Source organism: Puntigrus tetrazona, chromosome 8, assembly GCF_018831695.1.
Source record: "Puntigrus tetrazona isolate hp1 chromosome 8, ASM1883169v1, whole genome shotgun sequence".
Classification (NCBI taxonomy): Eukaryota; Metazoa; Chordata; class Actinopteri; order Cypriniformes; family Cyprinidae; genus Puntigrus; species Puntigrus tetrazona.
Genome location: NC_056706.1, coordinates 8,269,918 through 8,285,954, shown reverse-complemented (window position 1 = coordinate 8,285,954; position 16,037 = coordinate 8,269,918). Strand labels below are relative to the sequence as shown.

At 38.0% G+C, this 16,037-nt stretch overlaps 2 protein-coding genes and 1 long non-coding RNA gene across 4 annotated transcripts in view; 2 read left to right on the top strand and 1 right to left on the bottom strand.

Annotated features, from left to right (window-relative positions):
• Positions 1-724, top strand: part of faf1 (Fas (TNFRSF6) associated factor 1) — a 60,791-nt gene extending 60,067 nt beyond the window's left edge. For both annotated transcript variants that reach the window (XM_043247529.1, XM_043247528.1), the window contains exon 19: positions 209-724. In XM_043247529.1, coding sequence (XP_043103464.1) covers positions 209-292 — 84 coding nt within the window. In that variant the 3' untranslated portion in view covers positions 293-724. The remainder of the gene's footprint in view (positions 1-208) is intronic.
• Positions 725-5,619: 4,895 nt separating this feature from the next.
• On the bottom strand, positions 5,620-10,380 carry LOC122350903. Its single transcript, XR_006251640.1, has 3 exons — positions 10,055-10,380; positions 7,574-7,698; positions 5,620-6,831 (listed from the first exon to the last, which is right to left on the bottom strand). It is a non-coding gene; the product is annotated as an uncharacterized LOC122350903 (long non-coding RNA).
• Positions 10,381-10,555: 175 nt separating this feature from the next.
• dmrta2 (DMRT-like family A2) lies at positions 10,556-13,471 on the top strand. Its single transcript, XM_043246326.1, has 2 exons — positions 10,556-11,448; positions 11,792-13,471. Exons 1-2 carry the CDS (start codon positions 10,986-10,988, stop codon positions 12,646-12,648), a joined length of 1,320 nt encoding a protein of 439 aa, XP_043102261.1. The 5' UTR covers positions 10,556-10,985; the 3' UTR covers positions 12,649-13,471.
• Positions 13,472-16,037: the final 2,566 nt, after the last annotated feature.

The window sequence follows — 16,037 nt, the reverse complement described above, 5'->3', positions numbered from 1 at the left end:
GTCTCAGTAGCAGTGTTCAGCGTTACATGTTTGACCTGGAATGAAGGAGAGACTCTAGAAGAGAAAGCATGCAGAAAGCAACAAGAATTTTTTGAATCAATAAAACCCGTAATGGCGGACTGCACTCTGTGCTGCTTTGAGTTATTAATTTAGCATATATATAAAAAAATTACAAATTTGCTTTTTTTTTGTCTTCATCTGTTTCCAGATAACGCAGTTGGACCCGGCATGGAGTCTGGTGGAGGCTAAACTCTTCCCTCAGGAGACCCTGTTCCTGGAGGCCAAAGAGTAGGACTGATCGGAGACGTCCTGAGGGCGAACAAGAATAAGCAAAGAACTTTTAGCATGATGTCCACAGCGACCAGACACACACCCACATACACACAAGCCTTCACACACTATCACACAGTGCGTTGTATATGAATGCTGAGTGTACATTTTATGCACACAGAGGCCTTCACAAGCACATGGATAAACGATCACTCTCCTCCCATAACTGCAGTGTAATGTTCTTTTTCCACCCAAAACGTAAGGTAACCGAGAAAAAAAAACATTAAAAATAAAAAAAATAAACAAGCAGAGGTGTGGAAGTCTAAAACAGCCAGCCTCACAGACAAGGACTTCTCGCTGAGGCTGCTTTTTAGACATGTTTTGTGTTGAAATGAAGCAAAAAAAAAAATCAATTAAAAAAAAAAAAAAAAAAAAAAGACAAATAAATAAAAGTCATACAAAGAGACATTTCCTGGAGAACGCTGGACCATTTCCTTTCCCAAAGTTCTCAGAGTCCCTGATTCTCAGCACGGCCCTGGACAGCCCGTGCTCCCAGCTTCTTCCTTATACCCAAATTGATTATACTTGGTTTAATACTTGTTTTTTTTTTTTTTTTTTTCTCCCCCATTTTTAAGTTTGATGCTGTATTAGATTTAGGTTAATATACATTATATAAAGAATATATGAACATGCATGTGTCTTGCCACTCTAAATTTATTTTTACCTTCATGTGTGGGTGACTATGTCACCATGACCTCATCAAACCAGCACATGGCCCCTCCTCATTGGAGTTCTGTAGTTTTAACACGTGCCTGCTGAGGTAAATTTAATGCATTATGGAGTTATTTATTAACTTGCAAACTTCCAAAGTTTTCCAAACAGAAATATTGAAAGTGAGGACTATCTAAAAGAGGACTTGAGCTTTAAAAGATGGCACAAAAGCATCATAAAGATGTTCAATATGACAGTGTGCTACATAGCTAGCCTTCTAAGTTATTTTTTTAATGAAGATCTTGGTCTATCATGGTGGAGTATAATAATTGATTCATTTTTGATTGAAGTGACCAGTGCAGTTTTTGAAAAATACAGGTTTGGAACAATATGTGGGTAAGCAAATGACAGGGTTTTCATTTTTTGCTTTACACTGTTCTTCTAACATCCTTATTGCAGGAGCAATATAACATCACACCAATTAATTTTTTCACCGTTATTTTCAAGATCACTGTGGTCAGGATTATCATTTAAAATATTTTGATTAAATTAATAGTTCACCCAAAAATGAAAATTACCCAATATTTCACTCACCTCGAAGCCACCCAAGGTGTATATGACTGACTTCTTTCAGTTTCTTAACATTTTCTTAAAAAATGTTGTAAAAAATGAGTAAAAATTTTTTTTTAACTTGGTGATGCAGGTGGTAATGATTTAAAATTATAATTATTATTATTAATTATTTATAATTAGAAAGTGAATAACTGAGTGTTGAATTCCGGCTTCTTGGCTGACTTCTGACCCGAAGTATGACGTAATTCTGCGAGTCAGTTATTGACATTATAATTTTAAAACTTGAAATATCTTTGTTACAAAAACCCATCGATCTGCTTCAGAAGACGTGTGATAACCCCCCGAAGGAGTATAGGTTAGTTTTACGTCGCAGTACTTGCGCATATATCAGATTTATGAATAAATCAAAATAATGGCCGCTCTTCAGCCACATTACCAAGTTTAGAAGAGCCAGGATAAATAAAAACAAACTGTGTTCATCTTAAAGAAAGTGAAATACAGCTAGGATGGCTTGTGGGCGAGTAGTATATATTTCCTTAAATGAACCTGGGAATACCACAAATATCTTCAGCGCTGATGAGAACTACTTGCGGGTTAACATTGCAATTCTCTGAAGCGGGTGGCTTTTCTTTCTTTTTTTTTTTTTTTGGCGTATCGTGCATGAGAATGTAGCCAGTGGCGGTCACATGATTGATCATGTATTCTAAAAAGGATCTAAAGAATATACACTGATCACTTTGAGGAACTGTCTGGATGCTACATAACATGCACTGAAGGACTTTTTTTTTTTTTTTTTTTGATGTTTTCAGACATCTCTCATGAGCATTATTAGCCATTATGGCTGCTTTGCCCGTTAAACTTTTTAATTAAACGCTTATTGTAATTCTGCATCTCCACACACTTCGATGAGAGAAAAACGAGGCTCTTTGCTCTTGTTTGGGATCGATGATAAGTTAAATAATTAGTTGACGGTTCAGGGATCCATCCTGATTCTTCGTGGATTTTGAAGCTAATGAAGTGACCTGCTAAACTATAAGCGGCGAACAGAACGTTTTTATGCAAAGCACAGTTCGTCGTGTACGCTTGACCTTTTTTAAACTGGATAGAAGGAGTCTAACCTGCAGGCTGTTTTGTTTGGGTTGTCTGCCTTCTCACGCAAGGAATCTGAAAGTTGAATGTGTTCACCCAGTCATACTTCCACTGTAGGTGATGTGCCCTGAGAAGACATGAATCACTCTGTTTCTCACACACACACCGTTTGCTGAGAATGAGCTTAGTAAGTTAAACTAACTCAAACATTGTGCGAGTTCAGTATTCATTTCAGACAAAGGAGAAAGCAGCCATGTTCAAAGTGACAACAACAAACTAAATTACAGCTTTCTTCAAGCTTGGTCGGGTAACCCAAATCTCTGAAACCGGCTCTTGTGTGTTCTTCGGCCCCAAAATGAGCATTCGCAAAATGTGAATGTTTCTTCCTCCTTATGATTCGTATACTCGCTGCCGCTTTGCAATTTAATGCTGTGAAATACGAGTAACGCCTGTGTAAATTGGACTTGAATGCGTTTCAGAATCCGCCGTTCCCCAGGTATCGTTTTTAAGTTTGGCCTGGTCCGCTCTCCCGTGTCCGTTCTTTCAAGAAAGAGCAAGCACTGAAAGGTAAGATTTTCTCATTTTCTTCACGTTTTCATCATGCCCAATCAGGTGTGGAGGATCGGTAAATCCAGCTCGAGGGAGAAATGCTGGTTATGCAGCTCCCGTGTGCGTGTGATATTACTGTTTCAATGATTGAATGGTTGGTTAATGCACGCAGACGTTGACTTTGTACCGACACAGACAGCATTGAGGAGAAGGTCGGAAATGCTGTCGTTTCAAGTAGTGAACTGATATTTCTTTTAGCTTGATCTGGCTTGTCTGCACCTAGTCATCGGCGTTCTTTTAGCAGGTGTGTTCTGAGCAATGTGAGAAGAGCACATTAATGTCCACAGTTGAAACAGTAATCCTCCTGTTTGGAAAAAAAAATTAAAAAATCCACTATCGGAGGACATAATGGGCTTTTGATTTTCTCCCTTTTTTTTTTTTGTTTTTACATTTTTAGTTGCTTTTAGACTTTAAACACGAAAAAGAAAAAACGATGTTAAATGTTAAAATTAATTTTTTACGTTTTCAACTTCATCAGTTGTACAAGGTTTAACTCATTTCTCAGTTCAACCGGTATATATATTAGTTCTTGACACTAAAAGACTAGTCAAAAGTTATTAAACAATTTAAAAAAAGACAACTAGATGCCTAAAGACATTGAACAATTTTCTTTTGATATTATATTTTGATTGTTACCTTGTTATTACACTGTGTGTTTACAAACACGTCCTATTTCATACATATTTATATTTTATAAATAATTTAGCTATATATATATATATATATATATATATATATATATATATATATATATTATATATATATTTGTGTGTGTATATGTTTAAAAAGACAACTGAAAACAGATAGTAGTAGTTTTATTTGTGTGTGTGTGTGTATAAAACACATTTTTTAAAGGTCAAATAAAATCACCTTTATATTGTTTTTATCAATACAAACTGAAAACAAAGCTGTTGTAAATATGATATTTAGTAGGGAAAATAGTGTTTAATAATGCAAAACGGTAAATAAGTGAATGTATTTAATTTGTGCACTCTGAGAAATAAAGGTGCAAAAGCTGTCACTGGGTTTTTTTTTTTTTTGGGGGTTTGTTTTAAGTTTTTAGTACTTAAATTGTACATATTAGAACCTAATAGGTACAAAAGTGTACCTTTTTAAAAAGGTACCGTCCCAGTGACAGCTTTTGTACCTTTATTTCTGAGAGTGTGTGTACACGTATATATTTAATATTTTTGATTATTAATAGTTAATATCAGCATTTTTTAAGTGTTATTATATTGAGTTTTTCATTTGCCCACTTGTCAGCTCTGTGACGTCTCACTCGGCGACCCTGAATCGTAGCTGCTGTCAGTCAAGAATCCGATTTTCCAATACGATCATCAAACTCTCTATTTAGGGACAATAGAGTTATTTTGTGGCTTCTTGTGACACAGATTCTCCTCTGGCAACATCAGGTGGTGGCTCGATTCTTCAATGACAAAAGGGAAGCGTTCAATAATGTTTGACTAGTCTTTAAGGGTCAAGAATGCTGCTGGCCCTTGGTGAGAGAAGAGAATTCCTGACGCAAGTGATCTCTTCTTTGAAGCAGTTCCTGATCCCACAGCATCCACTCACCCAACGATGCCGAAATCCCAGACTAAACTAACCTGGAGGGTCACTCAAAGTTTACTTTCTCAGAGACGCTAGAGAAACAGAATCTATGCGGCTTAAAGAGTCGCCCGAAAAAGGGGCTCGTTTGTGGCGGGCAAATGTGTGCGAATGGAGTGAGCGAGACGGGAGGGGTCGGTGTGAACAGAAATAGTTTTATTGGCCGCTTCCAAAAGGAATGCTTTAGTCATCCTGACGGATTTCCAGGAGTTTTCATTTCATTAGGTACCGGGTCCTGAAGGATGCTGCGGGTGCAACTTACTTTTTCACTGTTTATGGATGTTTCTCCAGTTTCTTTAATGATTGGTTTTGGCTCGTTTGTTTGTTTTTCGAAGTCTAAATAGATTTTTAAATGCATCTTTATAATTCATGTGTCTCTCCCCCTCTTTGATGCATGGTTGAAATTCTAATTAGAAAAAACACACTTTTAATTAATGTTTAAATGGCAAAAACACTGCAGCCAATGCTATTTTGTAAAAACAATTACTTCAAAAAGGTTGAGTTTCTATTTCTTGATTGTGGCTTTTATTATAATTTTTTTTTAAAGTCACATGAGAGCACATCATAATATTATTTTAAATTGAGAAAGCGCATAGTTTTGATGGCATGTAGATGATGATGATAATTGGATCTCCAGAAATAAGAAACCTAAACCTTCTACTTTATCGTCAATTGGCATCAAACTTTTTTTTTTCCCCGCAAAATGAAAATAAACACAGAAATACGCAACTTTTGCATACTTTATTTACCAATAGCCTAAATTACAACGTCTAGTGATATGAACGGACTCATTAAACAGTTTTCTTCGTGGATATTCGATACATATTAAGACGACTTTACAAAAATTAGTACTCAGCAAAGCAATAAGACAAATCTTCAAGATAACGAAAGAAGAAGCTCTTTTATGTAGTGCGTTTTACACAGTCCTGCAAATAACTTAATAACTTAAACGTTGGCCTATAGTCAGTCAAAAAAAGTGCTCTTTTTTTCACACTGAATGAAAATTGGTGTTTTATATCTGCTATATTAATCATAGATACATAATATAGGCTACTTTTTAAACATGTGATGTATTTGTTGTCGTTTATTTAATTATTTTGTATTATTAGCAATTATAGTCTACGGTTGTCCTTGACATTTTCAGCATTTTTATACGTTTAAAAAAAAAAAACATTTAAAAAAAGCCTATACTCCCCCAAAAAACACTTTTAATTAAAACAATATTTTTATTTGTATCAGTTACGGTGCTGCTTAATAAATATGCGACAAATAAATAAAAACAAACGTAATATTTTACATCCGTTTCAATAAATGAGTTTAATATACATTTCGTATCGCGAGCTCTCGGCTGTGACGCTAAGCATTAATCTTTCGATATTAAAAAAGTAAGTCGACACGGCCATTGTCCGGTTTAGCACAATCCCCGTTTCCCACTCCCGTCTCATAAGAAAATTCTGCAAGGGAGAAGAAAAAATAATAAAGCTGTGGTATTCGGATTATCGTGGACGAGGATAAAGCATTAAATGGGGCTAAAGGGGCCTGAATAGACGCAGTGGCGTGCGAAGAGAAGCAGAGTAATTATTGCTTCATAATTGTGTTCTTTTTCTCTCTTTTTTTTTTCAGGCAGCATCGCGCTGCAGAGCCCCACTCGGAGCGGTTGTGACATTTAGGAGGCCGGTCTTTGTGCTCAACACTTCAAGTTTAAAAAACAAGGCCAATTGAGTCGGCGCGGCTCAAAGCCCCAACCATTGTGAGGGACCACATTGAGTTTGGATTTGGGACAATGGTGTTTCTCAAATTTCTTGCAAAAACCTATACTCCATCTGTGATCTCAATGAGCGCTCTTTCACTGGGTTCCTGCTTTTCTGTTTGATTCGTTTGTAAAGGGAGGCAGATGTGGAGGGATGGAAGCCGCATTTTAATTGGCTGCTGCCTGAGCTCGCATCATTTCGTCTGTCGTCGGCCTTGTGCGTCCTTGGTGTAAAAAAAAGAGAGTAAAATTACAGTAAATTATTATTTTATTATTATTTCCCCGAAGAAGCAGAACGGACCGTAATATTATAATAATCTAAGAATGGTGTGCATTTTAAGTATCGGACCAATGCATTATGATTTTAAACGAAGTGGACAGAAACGGCTCCGTTTCAAAGTTTCCGTTTCCATCAAGATTTAAGAATATGATATACCTGTATGATTCTTGAGCTATTTTAAATTCACACTTAGTGGTAAAATATGTACCTTTAAGGTATAAATGTGCTATAAATAAGGTACAACGTTTTTGCCTTTTGAAAAGGTACCACCCCATTGATAGTTTTCGTGCTTTTTTTTTGCATTGTTTAATTTCGTAAATTAATTAAAATAAGTATGCAGACGTTAATTCATAGCTTAATTGCGTAATAGGCGACGCTGAGTGAATTAATATTAAAAATGTATATTTTAGGTGAATAACTAAAGCAAGCCGCATCGATCGTCCATCCTAAGTAAGCTAATAAAAGCTTAATTTAACGCAGTTATTTTAAGCGCTTTGTTCCGTGCCTTTAGGGGAATGCCATTGCTGCGCTCAAGGGTCCTGCGCGGCGCGGCAGCTTTTCATGTGAACAAGAGGTTAACAACCTAATGAGGACTTGGAGACGAGATGAAGCGTGTAAATACACTGGTTTTTCTCAAAACCGCGCGCTCGGCACCCTCGTTCCCCTTTTTTATCTGCTACTCTAACCTCTGCCGCGCTCCGCGCGCTCAAACCATTCCAGCGGGAGTTCCGCGGGGAGGTAGCTCGGGTCCAGCCGCGCTCCGGCCGGGTATCAGCGGAGAGAAAGATCCTCACAATAGCGCTCCGGGGTGCTGGAGGAACAGAGACATGCTGTTACATATGTCGGGTCAAGCATCTCTTTTGTGCCGCTTTAAAAAGGTGTAAAACTCAGTCAGCGGTGGAGATTCTAAAGGGAGTGAAAGCCCTGTATGGGTTTTTGATGCATAGGTCTGATGAACTGTTGAAAGAATGTTGAATTTCCTAAGTGCCCACAGTCAGTTTTAATTGCCCGGGGGCATTTAATTGGAATTCACAGAGACGCCCGTTCAGGGGAGAGATTTTCTTTTTTCGAGTAAAGAGGGCCGGATTCATTATTTAAACTTCATAAAATATACAGGTTCTGCCTGAACAGAATTGGTAAATGTTGCCTGCTCTCTTGCGAGTAAAGTTTTTTTTTTTTTTTTTTTTTGGTCTCAGAGCAAAACCTTTTAAAGTTCGCTCCGTGGATGATAATAGAATTGAAAAAAGTTTTTAATGTCTAACTACAACTTACAACAGTGCGTGTCTTTTATGTTCCTAAAGGTTTTCTCGCACCGGTAGAAAGCAATTGGGAACGCCACGTTTATATATATATATATATATATATATATATATATATATATATATATATATATATATATATATATATATATATATATATATATATGAGCTTTGAAATTATGTTTAAAATGCATTTTGTGCATTAAACACTAAATGTTTTGCTTTGAGTAATGTAAAAATGCATGTAAAAATATCTAAGTCGTCTGCTTTGAGTTGCATTCCGAGAGTTGTGACTATATGGCTATCATCGACAGAACAGCTTACATAAAACCGGCTTAGTTCTCATATCTGTCAAAAGATCACAATTGTTCGGAGCTGCGCTTTCATCATCTCCCAGTTTATGAACAATCAACGCCTGCTTGCGGTTTTGTAATGATCTCGGGATGTCTATTTTCAGTCGCGTGAGATCGCTGCCGAGATAATGACTTTGAATGTCAAAAAGCTTTAGTTTAATATCGTCTCTATTAGTGTGCTGGTTGGGTAATTAAAGGTGCAGATGAGAGCGGCGGGGGGGACAGATGGCATTTGCTTACTGTGATTGAGTGTGTAAACAATAAGAAACCGAGCGACAGGGAAACAGTACAGGCCCATATCACTTTATCGAAGGGTCCAGGTATCAAAGACAACCGTGTCGATCTGCTTTAAGTTCTTTGCAAAATACAAAACATGCCGGCGAAGTGCATTAATCCGAACGAACAAGAAATAACGTTAAGATTTAAATCCGCTGTCGTCTGACAGATTTGTTTATCGCATGCGAGCAAATGTAAAAAAATTTAGCCGATGCACTTCATTTTTTATTTTGAAAATAAAAAATAAAAGCGTAGCGTGCAATGGATCCTTTAATAAGTGAGCGGCAGCCTATGGTTAATCGCGTAGCGCGTCTTATTTAACAAAAACATATTTTAACGCTCTCAGAAAATAAAATTGCTTACCATTTTATGGCAGCACGATCTTTAATCTCGAATATTGCATAGCTCCTATATGTAAAAAAAAAGAACTGCGCTAATCTAAAGGTAGGCTAAATGCATTGAAGTATTGCGAAATTAATTAATTTGACATTTTATGACTAGGTTCACATTATAATCATCGCTTTTATTTTCTTGTACGTGTCGAATCACAACAATACAACTGCTTGTAGGCTATTTCCAATAAGTCAATTAGCAATAATGCATAATAATAAAAACAATAAGCCTAATTATAATAATATTAGCAATAATACAATATTATTATTAATTATAATGATAGTATAATAGCCTGATAATCGTAGCGCTTTCTGCTGATGTTCGTATTTTGGACAATCGGGAGACTTTTAAAAGTGTGAAGAGCGCTAAATGAAAAAAAAAAATCAAATAGCCAAATGAAATGTGTTCCAGAAAAAAAAAAACAAGCAAAAAAAAAAAAAAAGTTTGTTATTTATCGGGATCAACGCTTACAAGGAACGATACAATGCTGGAGTCAAATATAGTGCTTTAATAGTAGGCTATAAATGTTTGACAAATACAGACAAACAGAAGCGATAGCTTGTCTTGCAAAGGCTAGATTGATATAACTAATCCTGCGGCGTCCAAGCACATTACTGCCATATCGATCAATGAAGTGTTCATTTAGTTCATCTTAAATGATTAGATTGCTGTCAGATATCGCAATGTTTTGTTTGTATCGATGAGAAATGGCAAGCACATTGAACCTGTTTTTGACTCCGGCAGCCAGATCAGCAGTTCTAAAATAACGCTACAAACGAATGACATTTCCAAGCCAGGCGAACAACGTTTACAGTAAACGATTACAGACATGCAGTAAACAATTACGGACAACGAACTGCCCTTAAAGTCCAGCGTAACAACTTACCGTTTCGCCTTTATCGATATTGACGTCATTCTACGAGGAAATGGCTCTCCGGCAAACCTCTAGAGCAAAAACGTGTCTTTTTAAAAGATCACCAAAAAAATACGAAACATGTTTTGGCTAATAATTGCCGGTAAATAAAAATAATGAAGAAAAAAAGTCCACGTAATGAACTTTTAACAGCTATTTTTTGTTGTTGTCTAATCTGCGTTTTGTACTGCCAAACCGTAAGACAATGCCTTTAAAGATTATAGTATCAATAGTCGTTTGTCTTTCGGGATCTTTTGCCTGTATTTTAGTAAATAATATCTTATGATAAAAGTTTTATGTTTTAGCTCTGCGTGATGCTTGTTATTTGAGAAAAGAACGCAGGTGGACACAGTTGAAAAAGAGACAAGCCAATCAGATCGCTCCTTCCCCCTTTGGCCAATGACAGGCGCCACATTGTTGTCAAATTTGTCTAATGAAAACGTGGGCGCAACAATAGATCGAGAGGGATCTGTATCCACTGAAGATCTCTCGAGGAAGTTAGTGTCTCACACTGGCTCCAGCAGCAAACTCTGCTCTCTCCCAGACTGTCGGCTGATCGTTGACTTTAAAGTTAGTTTTGCGTTACCTTCGATGGATTTTTGCGTTTTGTTTTTAAAGATCGATTTTATTCGCATGTTAAATTTCTAAGAGAGCGTACTGGGCTGCTTGTGGACAGCGCGCAACAAGTTGAAGATCTCACTGGAAAGAGAACTTTCGTGAAGCATAAGTGTTTTCTCATCTCTTCTCTGGACACTGGCATTCGGGCTGTGTTCTTCCTCGAGTGCTGTGCTGAAGAAATTCGCCGCGTATCGATTCTACTCAATGCTTATGAAACGTCTCCGATCGAAGACTACGGTTGCGCGCGTTTTTTAACCTATCGATCGGCTGTTTGTATTCGGAGAATATGGATCTTCGTTCAGAGATCCCACCCGCCTCCCAGGCAGGGTCGCAGGTTCACCCCGGTGCCGCTGCCGCGGCCGCTGCCGCCTCCATCCCGGTTTCCATGGCCGGTAACCTCTTGAGGGCCCCGCCGCTGTTGCTTCGCGCTACGGAGAAGTATCCACGGACGCCCAAGTGCGCCCGGTGCAGGAATCACGGCGTTGTGTCCGCGCTTAAGGGGCACAAGCGCTACTGCAGATGGAAGGACTGCATGTGTGCCAAATGCACTTTGATCGCGGAGAGACAACGCGTCATGGCTGCTCAGGTTGCGCTCCGCAGACAGCAGGCGCAGGAGGAGAACGAGGCGAGAGAACTTCAGCTGCTCTACGGCACGGCAGAGGGTCTGGCCCTGGCCGCTGCCAACGGCATCATTCCTCCCCGGCAAAACTACGAGGTCTTTGGCCCAGTTAACAACGACACCAACTCTGGTAGGTGGATAATTTATTTTAAATAGATATTATACTATAATATAATGTACAGTATATATTTAAAGACGTTTAAATACACTTCTCTAGAAAACATTTACGCACTTTTAAGCTGTTATACTGAATCAAAATTAAACATGTTACATGTTAAATATAAGTTGCATATCTCTAAAAATTATTTCTAAAAAAAAGAAATGGCATGTTTAGCTAGCGTATGTATTATACAAATAATAATAATATCGTACTGTGTAGGATAATTTCAGGTTGCGTTTCAAGTGTCACTGTAAAAAATACGAAAAAATAAGATGACTGATGACCATCACTGACGTGCGTCAATCTATTTCAGGTGAATCAAACATCCAAAAGTTCGAGTTGTTCCCCAAGACATCTTTATCTGGATCGGTGACCCCACAGCAGGCGCCTGGAAAGTCCGTATCCACAGACACCGAGTCCGTTCCGGGAATGTCATCTCCAGATATGCGCCACGGCTCGGGTTCGGAGAACGGTGACCGCGAGTCCATCGTGAGTTCCCCGATAGCCAAACCGTTAAAAGACGGCGATGAGACGCCGGGCTCCATCAGTCCGCTCGGCTCAGACTCCGGCTCGGATACGGATAAAGACGAGCAGGAGCCCTCGCCCTCCTCCGCGGCATCGCGACAGATGAACGCCATCGACATCCTAACGAGGGTTTTCCCTAACCACAAGCGCAGCGTCCTGGAGCTCGTGCTGCAGGGATGCGGCAAAGACGTGGTGCAGGCCATAGAGCAAATCCTCAACAACAGCGGCCAAGCCAAGGGCCCAGAGGAGTCCTGGACGGCGGATCGGATGCTGCAGAGCGCGCAGCCGCCCATGTCCTCCACCCCGCGGCCTATGCTACCCGGAACCATGACTCTCAGCAACAGATCCGCCTTCTCTCCACTGCAACCCAACGCGCCACACTTCGGTTCCGACCCGAGCACGTATCCCCTCAGTACGCATTTGGGCTTGAACCCGCTCCGGCTGGCGTACTCGGCTCACAGCAGAGGCCTGGCCTTCATGGCTCCGTACTCCACCACGGGTCTGATGCCAACTCTGGGCTTCCGGCCGCCAATGGACTATGCCTTCAGTGACTTGATCAGAGACAGGACTCTCTTACATAAAGATCAAAGCTACACCAACGGACTGTACGGTCCTCTGGTCAACAACACCCCAGAGAAACAGTGAAATAGTGTTTCCCAAATGTAGACGAAAGTGTTTCTTGTCTTTAAAGACTCATAGGCCTAAGCGTTCCTCATCCCTGAAGACTCGCGGGGCCTCGTGTTTCTGTATATAAAATATGTCTAGTTGAATCACCGGGAAAAAAATGTGTTTGGTGGTCGTGGCTTCTTTGAAGTTTGTGATTAATCAAAAAGAAAATGGTTACGCGTAAAGGTTAAAGTAGTTTTTACCCATCTTACTGTTGCAGGGTGGCATTACCGACACTGCCTCAGCGCAAAGGGAGCCAGAGGGGAATTATTTTAGACCTTTAGCAGGGTAACCATAGTATTTTCGCGTAATGTAAATTGTGTATTTTAAAAATCCTTCACGTTTGTTACAATCCATTTAGATTATTTACCAAACGGATTAAGCTCCGTGCGATAATAGTGCAATTCCTAGAATAATAATTTGCTTCATCGTTTAAAAAAAAAGGGAATATTCTAGCATTATTGTTATTGTGGAACGTCTATTATTCACTCTTTTTCTGCTAAGTGTCTGTAAAATCGTGCCATGTTCATTCAACAGAACAGAAGTTCTTTGGATTTAATATGGGTACTGGCTCAAGTAGACATTTGTGTTCCCTTTGTGAGTGATATATTGTGTTACACGACTAAATTATGTATATTGCATTTTCCTGATGAACTCATATTTGTCTAAGTCATTTTCTCAAAAAACATCAAAAGGGATCTAAAAAAAAAAAGATGTTTGTTGAATGAGATCTTGCTGCGTTGCGAAGTGTACATTTCTCTGTGTAAATTTTGCAAAATAAATAAATGTTATTTTATTCTTACTTTTGTGCATTTAAATGTTTTTTTTATAGCATTTGGCGCGTTATGGCTTATTTCGAAACTATTCGAAAAAATATTTTGCATAACACAAAGTTCAAACAAAAATCAGCAATGTCATAATGGACTTAATAAATAGCAATAGCCTATGTTTAACAAAAAATATCACGTTTAATGTATTAGTGCAATTATTATTAGTTAATTAATACAAAGCGTCCACTCACATACGCTATATATATATATATATATATATATATATATATATATATATATATATATATATATATATATATATATATATATATAATCTCAAATGATAAATATTTTGCGTGCAAAAAGTGCATTTATCATAACAATAGGCCTATGTCTGGTTCTGTTTTTCGTATGGACAGTCCGAGCTAAAGAGAGATGATATTATAAGCTCCTCTCTTCTTTTAAAAGATGGTGAAAGCCTCTAAACAGAGACAGTCTCAAAGCAGGAGTCCACTGTATTTTCGCACGAGGAGTGTATAGCTGCACTATTGAAACTCGATGCCATGGAGACATAATCCCCCTCGCCAGAGCTCAAGTGTTTACTTTCTCCCCGCAGATAAAACAGTGTAAACAGCAGTGTCGGATTGACAGTGTGCCTTCATTTAACGGAGAAACCGAGCACTCCAATGTTCATAATGCACATTTGATGAGGTGCATAATAACACAGACTCTTCTCTCGGTTTGTTTGATATTTACACAGATAGGCTAGTGTTTTAATAAATTTGAGATAAATTCCTCCGCCCCGGCGCTTGCTTTCAACTCGGTTTTTATTTAGTTTGTATTTATTTTACAGTATTTACATCATTTTATACAATTTCGGTAGGTCTAACTATACATCGAATGAAAATACTCTATGTTTTAAATACCGTGTGACTACGTTACAGCCTAGTCTATTGCTTTTCTAAGTAATAAAATCGTAGGTTAAACATTACGACAAACTATCAAGCAGCTAGGCTAGATCTCATCTAAATAAAAAAGCATAGGCTAATAGCCCACATATATAGGGTATGCTAAGTACATAAAAAAAAAATCTATGTATATTTTTACATTTAACAAAAAAAACATGCATTTTGAAATTAAAAAGTGTGTGTTTAGACATCTTTCTATTTATTTTTACTTTTTTTTGCATTGTACAGAAATAACTGAAATAGCCCACATAGCCTACGCCTTTTTGTCTTTTTAATTTTACATTTTCATTTTGCAATTTTCATTCAGAAACAGAACAAGCAGGAATGTGGTATTATGAAAATGCTATTTTAAATTGTCCCAGAAGCAACGGAGTAATATCATGCGAGCTGTGCTGTAAATTTAGACCGCTTCTAAAGCGCAAAGTTACTATAAAAATGGTGAAACAAACAAATCAAACCACTATAATTCCGTTTGATCTTGTTCTACTTGTTCTTATAAAACAAAACCCAACATAACACGGTTTCGTCGTTAGGCTACAAATATCAAGTAAAATTAGATATCAAGGTTCTAGAAAGGAAGAATATGCTAAATGGAAAATAATAAAATGAACAACAGTTACTAATATAAAGCGCCAATACAAATAACACTATTGGCAAACCGTCTCATGAAATTCTCGTCTTGATATTGTTTCAGAATTTGGCCATCGTGTTAAAATCATAACCTTCAATGAGAGAGTTTGTCGCCCTCTTCTGGTCGAATATGGAATCGGTCAGTGGAATCTCAGGCGACTCGTAATAGTTTTGTCTTTGATTATGTCGACACCTTGCGGGGAAATGTATAAAGAGCACACGGAAAAGGTACCCGAGAGTAACGTTAGCGTTCTGTCGTGAAGTCAGGTAGTAACGTCAGGCCAAACCCGAGAGGACGGTTTCTCGAGTTCACGCGGGAATTAATGATGGCGGCGTCAGAATAGCATAAAATTGGCCTGACGCTGGACGATCGATATTTAGGGACCGTCTTACGTGCGACGTTGGCATAAGCCTGCACTTCCTTAACGTCGAAAGCATTTGAGGAGAATGACTTAAAGTCATAAAAACATCTATACTGGTCGTCTGGTTGTCAAATATAATGCTTTTACATTTTAAGAATTATTAAATTAAACTGTAAATCGTATGTAAAAAAAAATGCTATTTTCACTACAGAATGCAAAATGCAAAATATTCCATAATTTGAAGCTCAACAGCATGGAAGCAGAATGACTTACAGTCATGAAACAAACTGTAGGCTATTCATCCTGTCACCTATAATGCACACCTTTTATATTTTTGATGATTATTAAACTAAACTAAATCATAAGCAGAAAAGATACTTTTCACTACCGAATGGACTCAAATGCCGATTTTAAGGTTAAAACGCATTTGAACAGGATGATTTAGTCATAAAACAAGCTTTAAAGTGTTCATCTAGGTGTCAGCTACAATGCACACGTTTTACACACTGTAACCGAACAGTATTTTACTGTAATAGGCTACGTACAGTACAAACGATTATGGGAAAATATATATCCACTTCTGTATTTCTTCACCGCTGTAAATCAATTTACAGTAAACTACTGTACATTTACCTGTC

Coding starts and splice junctions, on each gene's coding strand:
- dmrta2 (XM_043246326.1), top strand. CDS start 10,986: ATGGATCTTCGTTCAGAGATCCCACCCGCCTCCCAGGCAGGGTCGCAG. Junction 11,449..11,791: donor TAACAACGACACCAACTCTG/GTAGGTGGATAA, acceptor AATCTATTTCAG/GTGAATCAAACATCCAAAAG.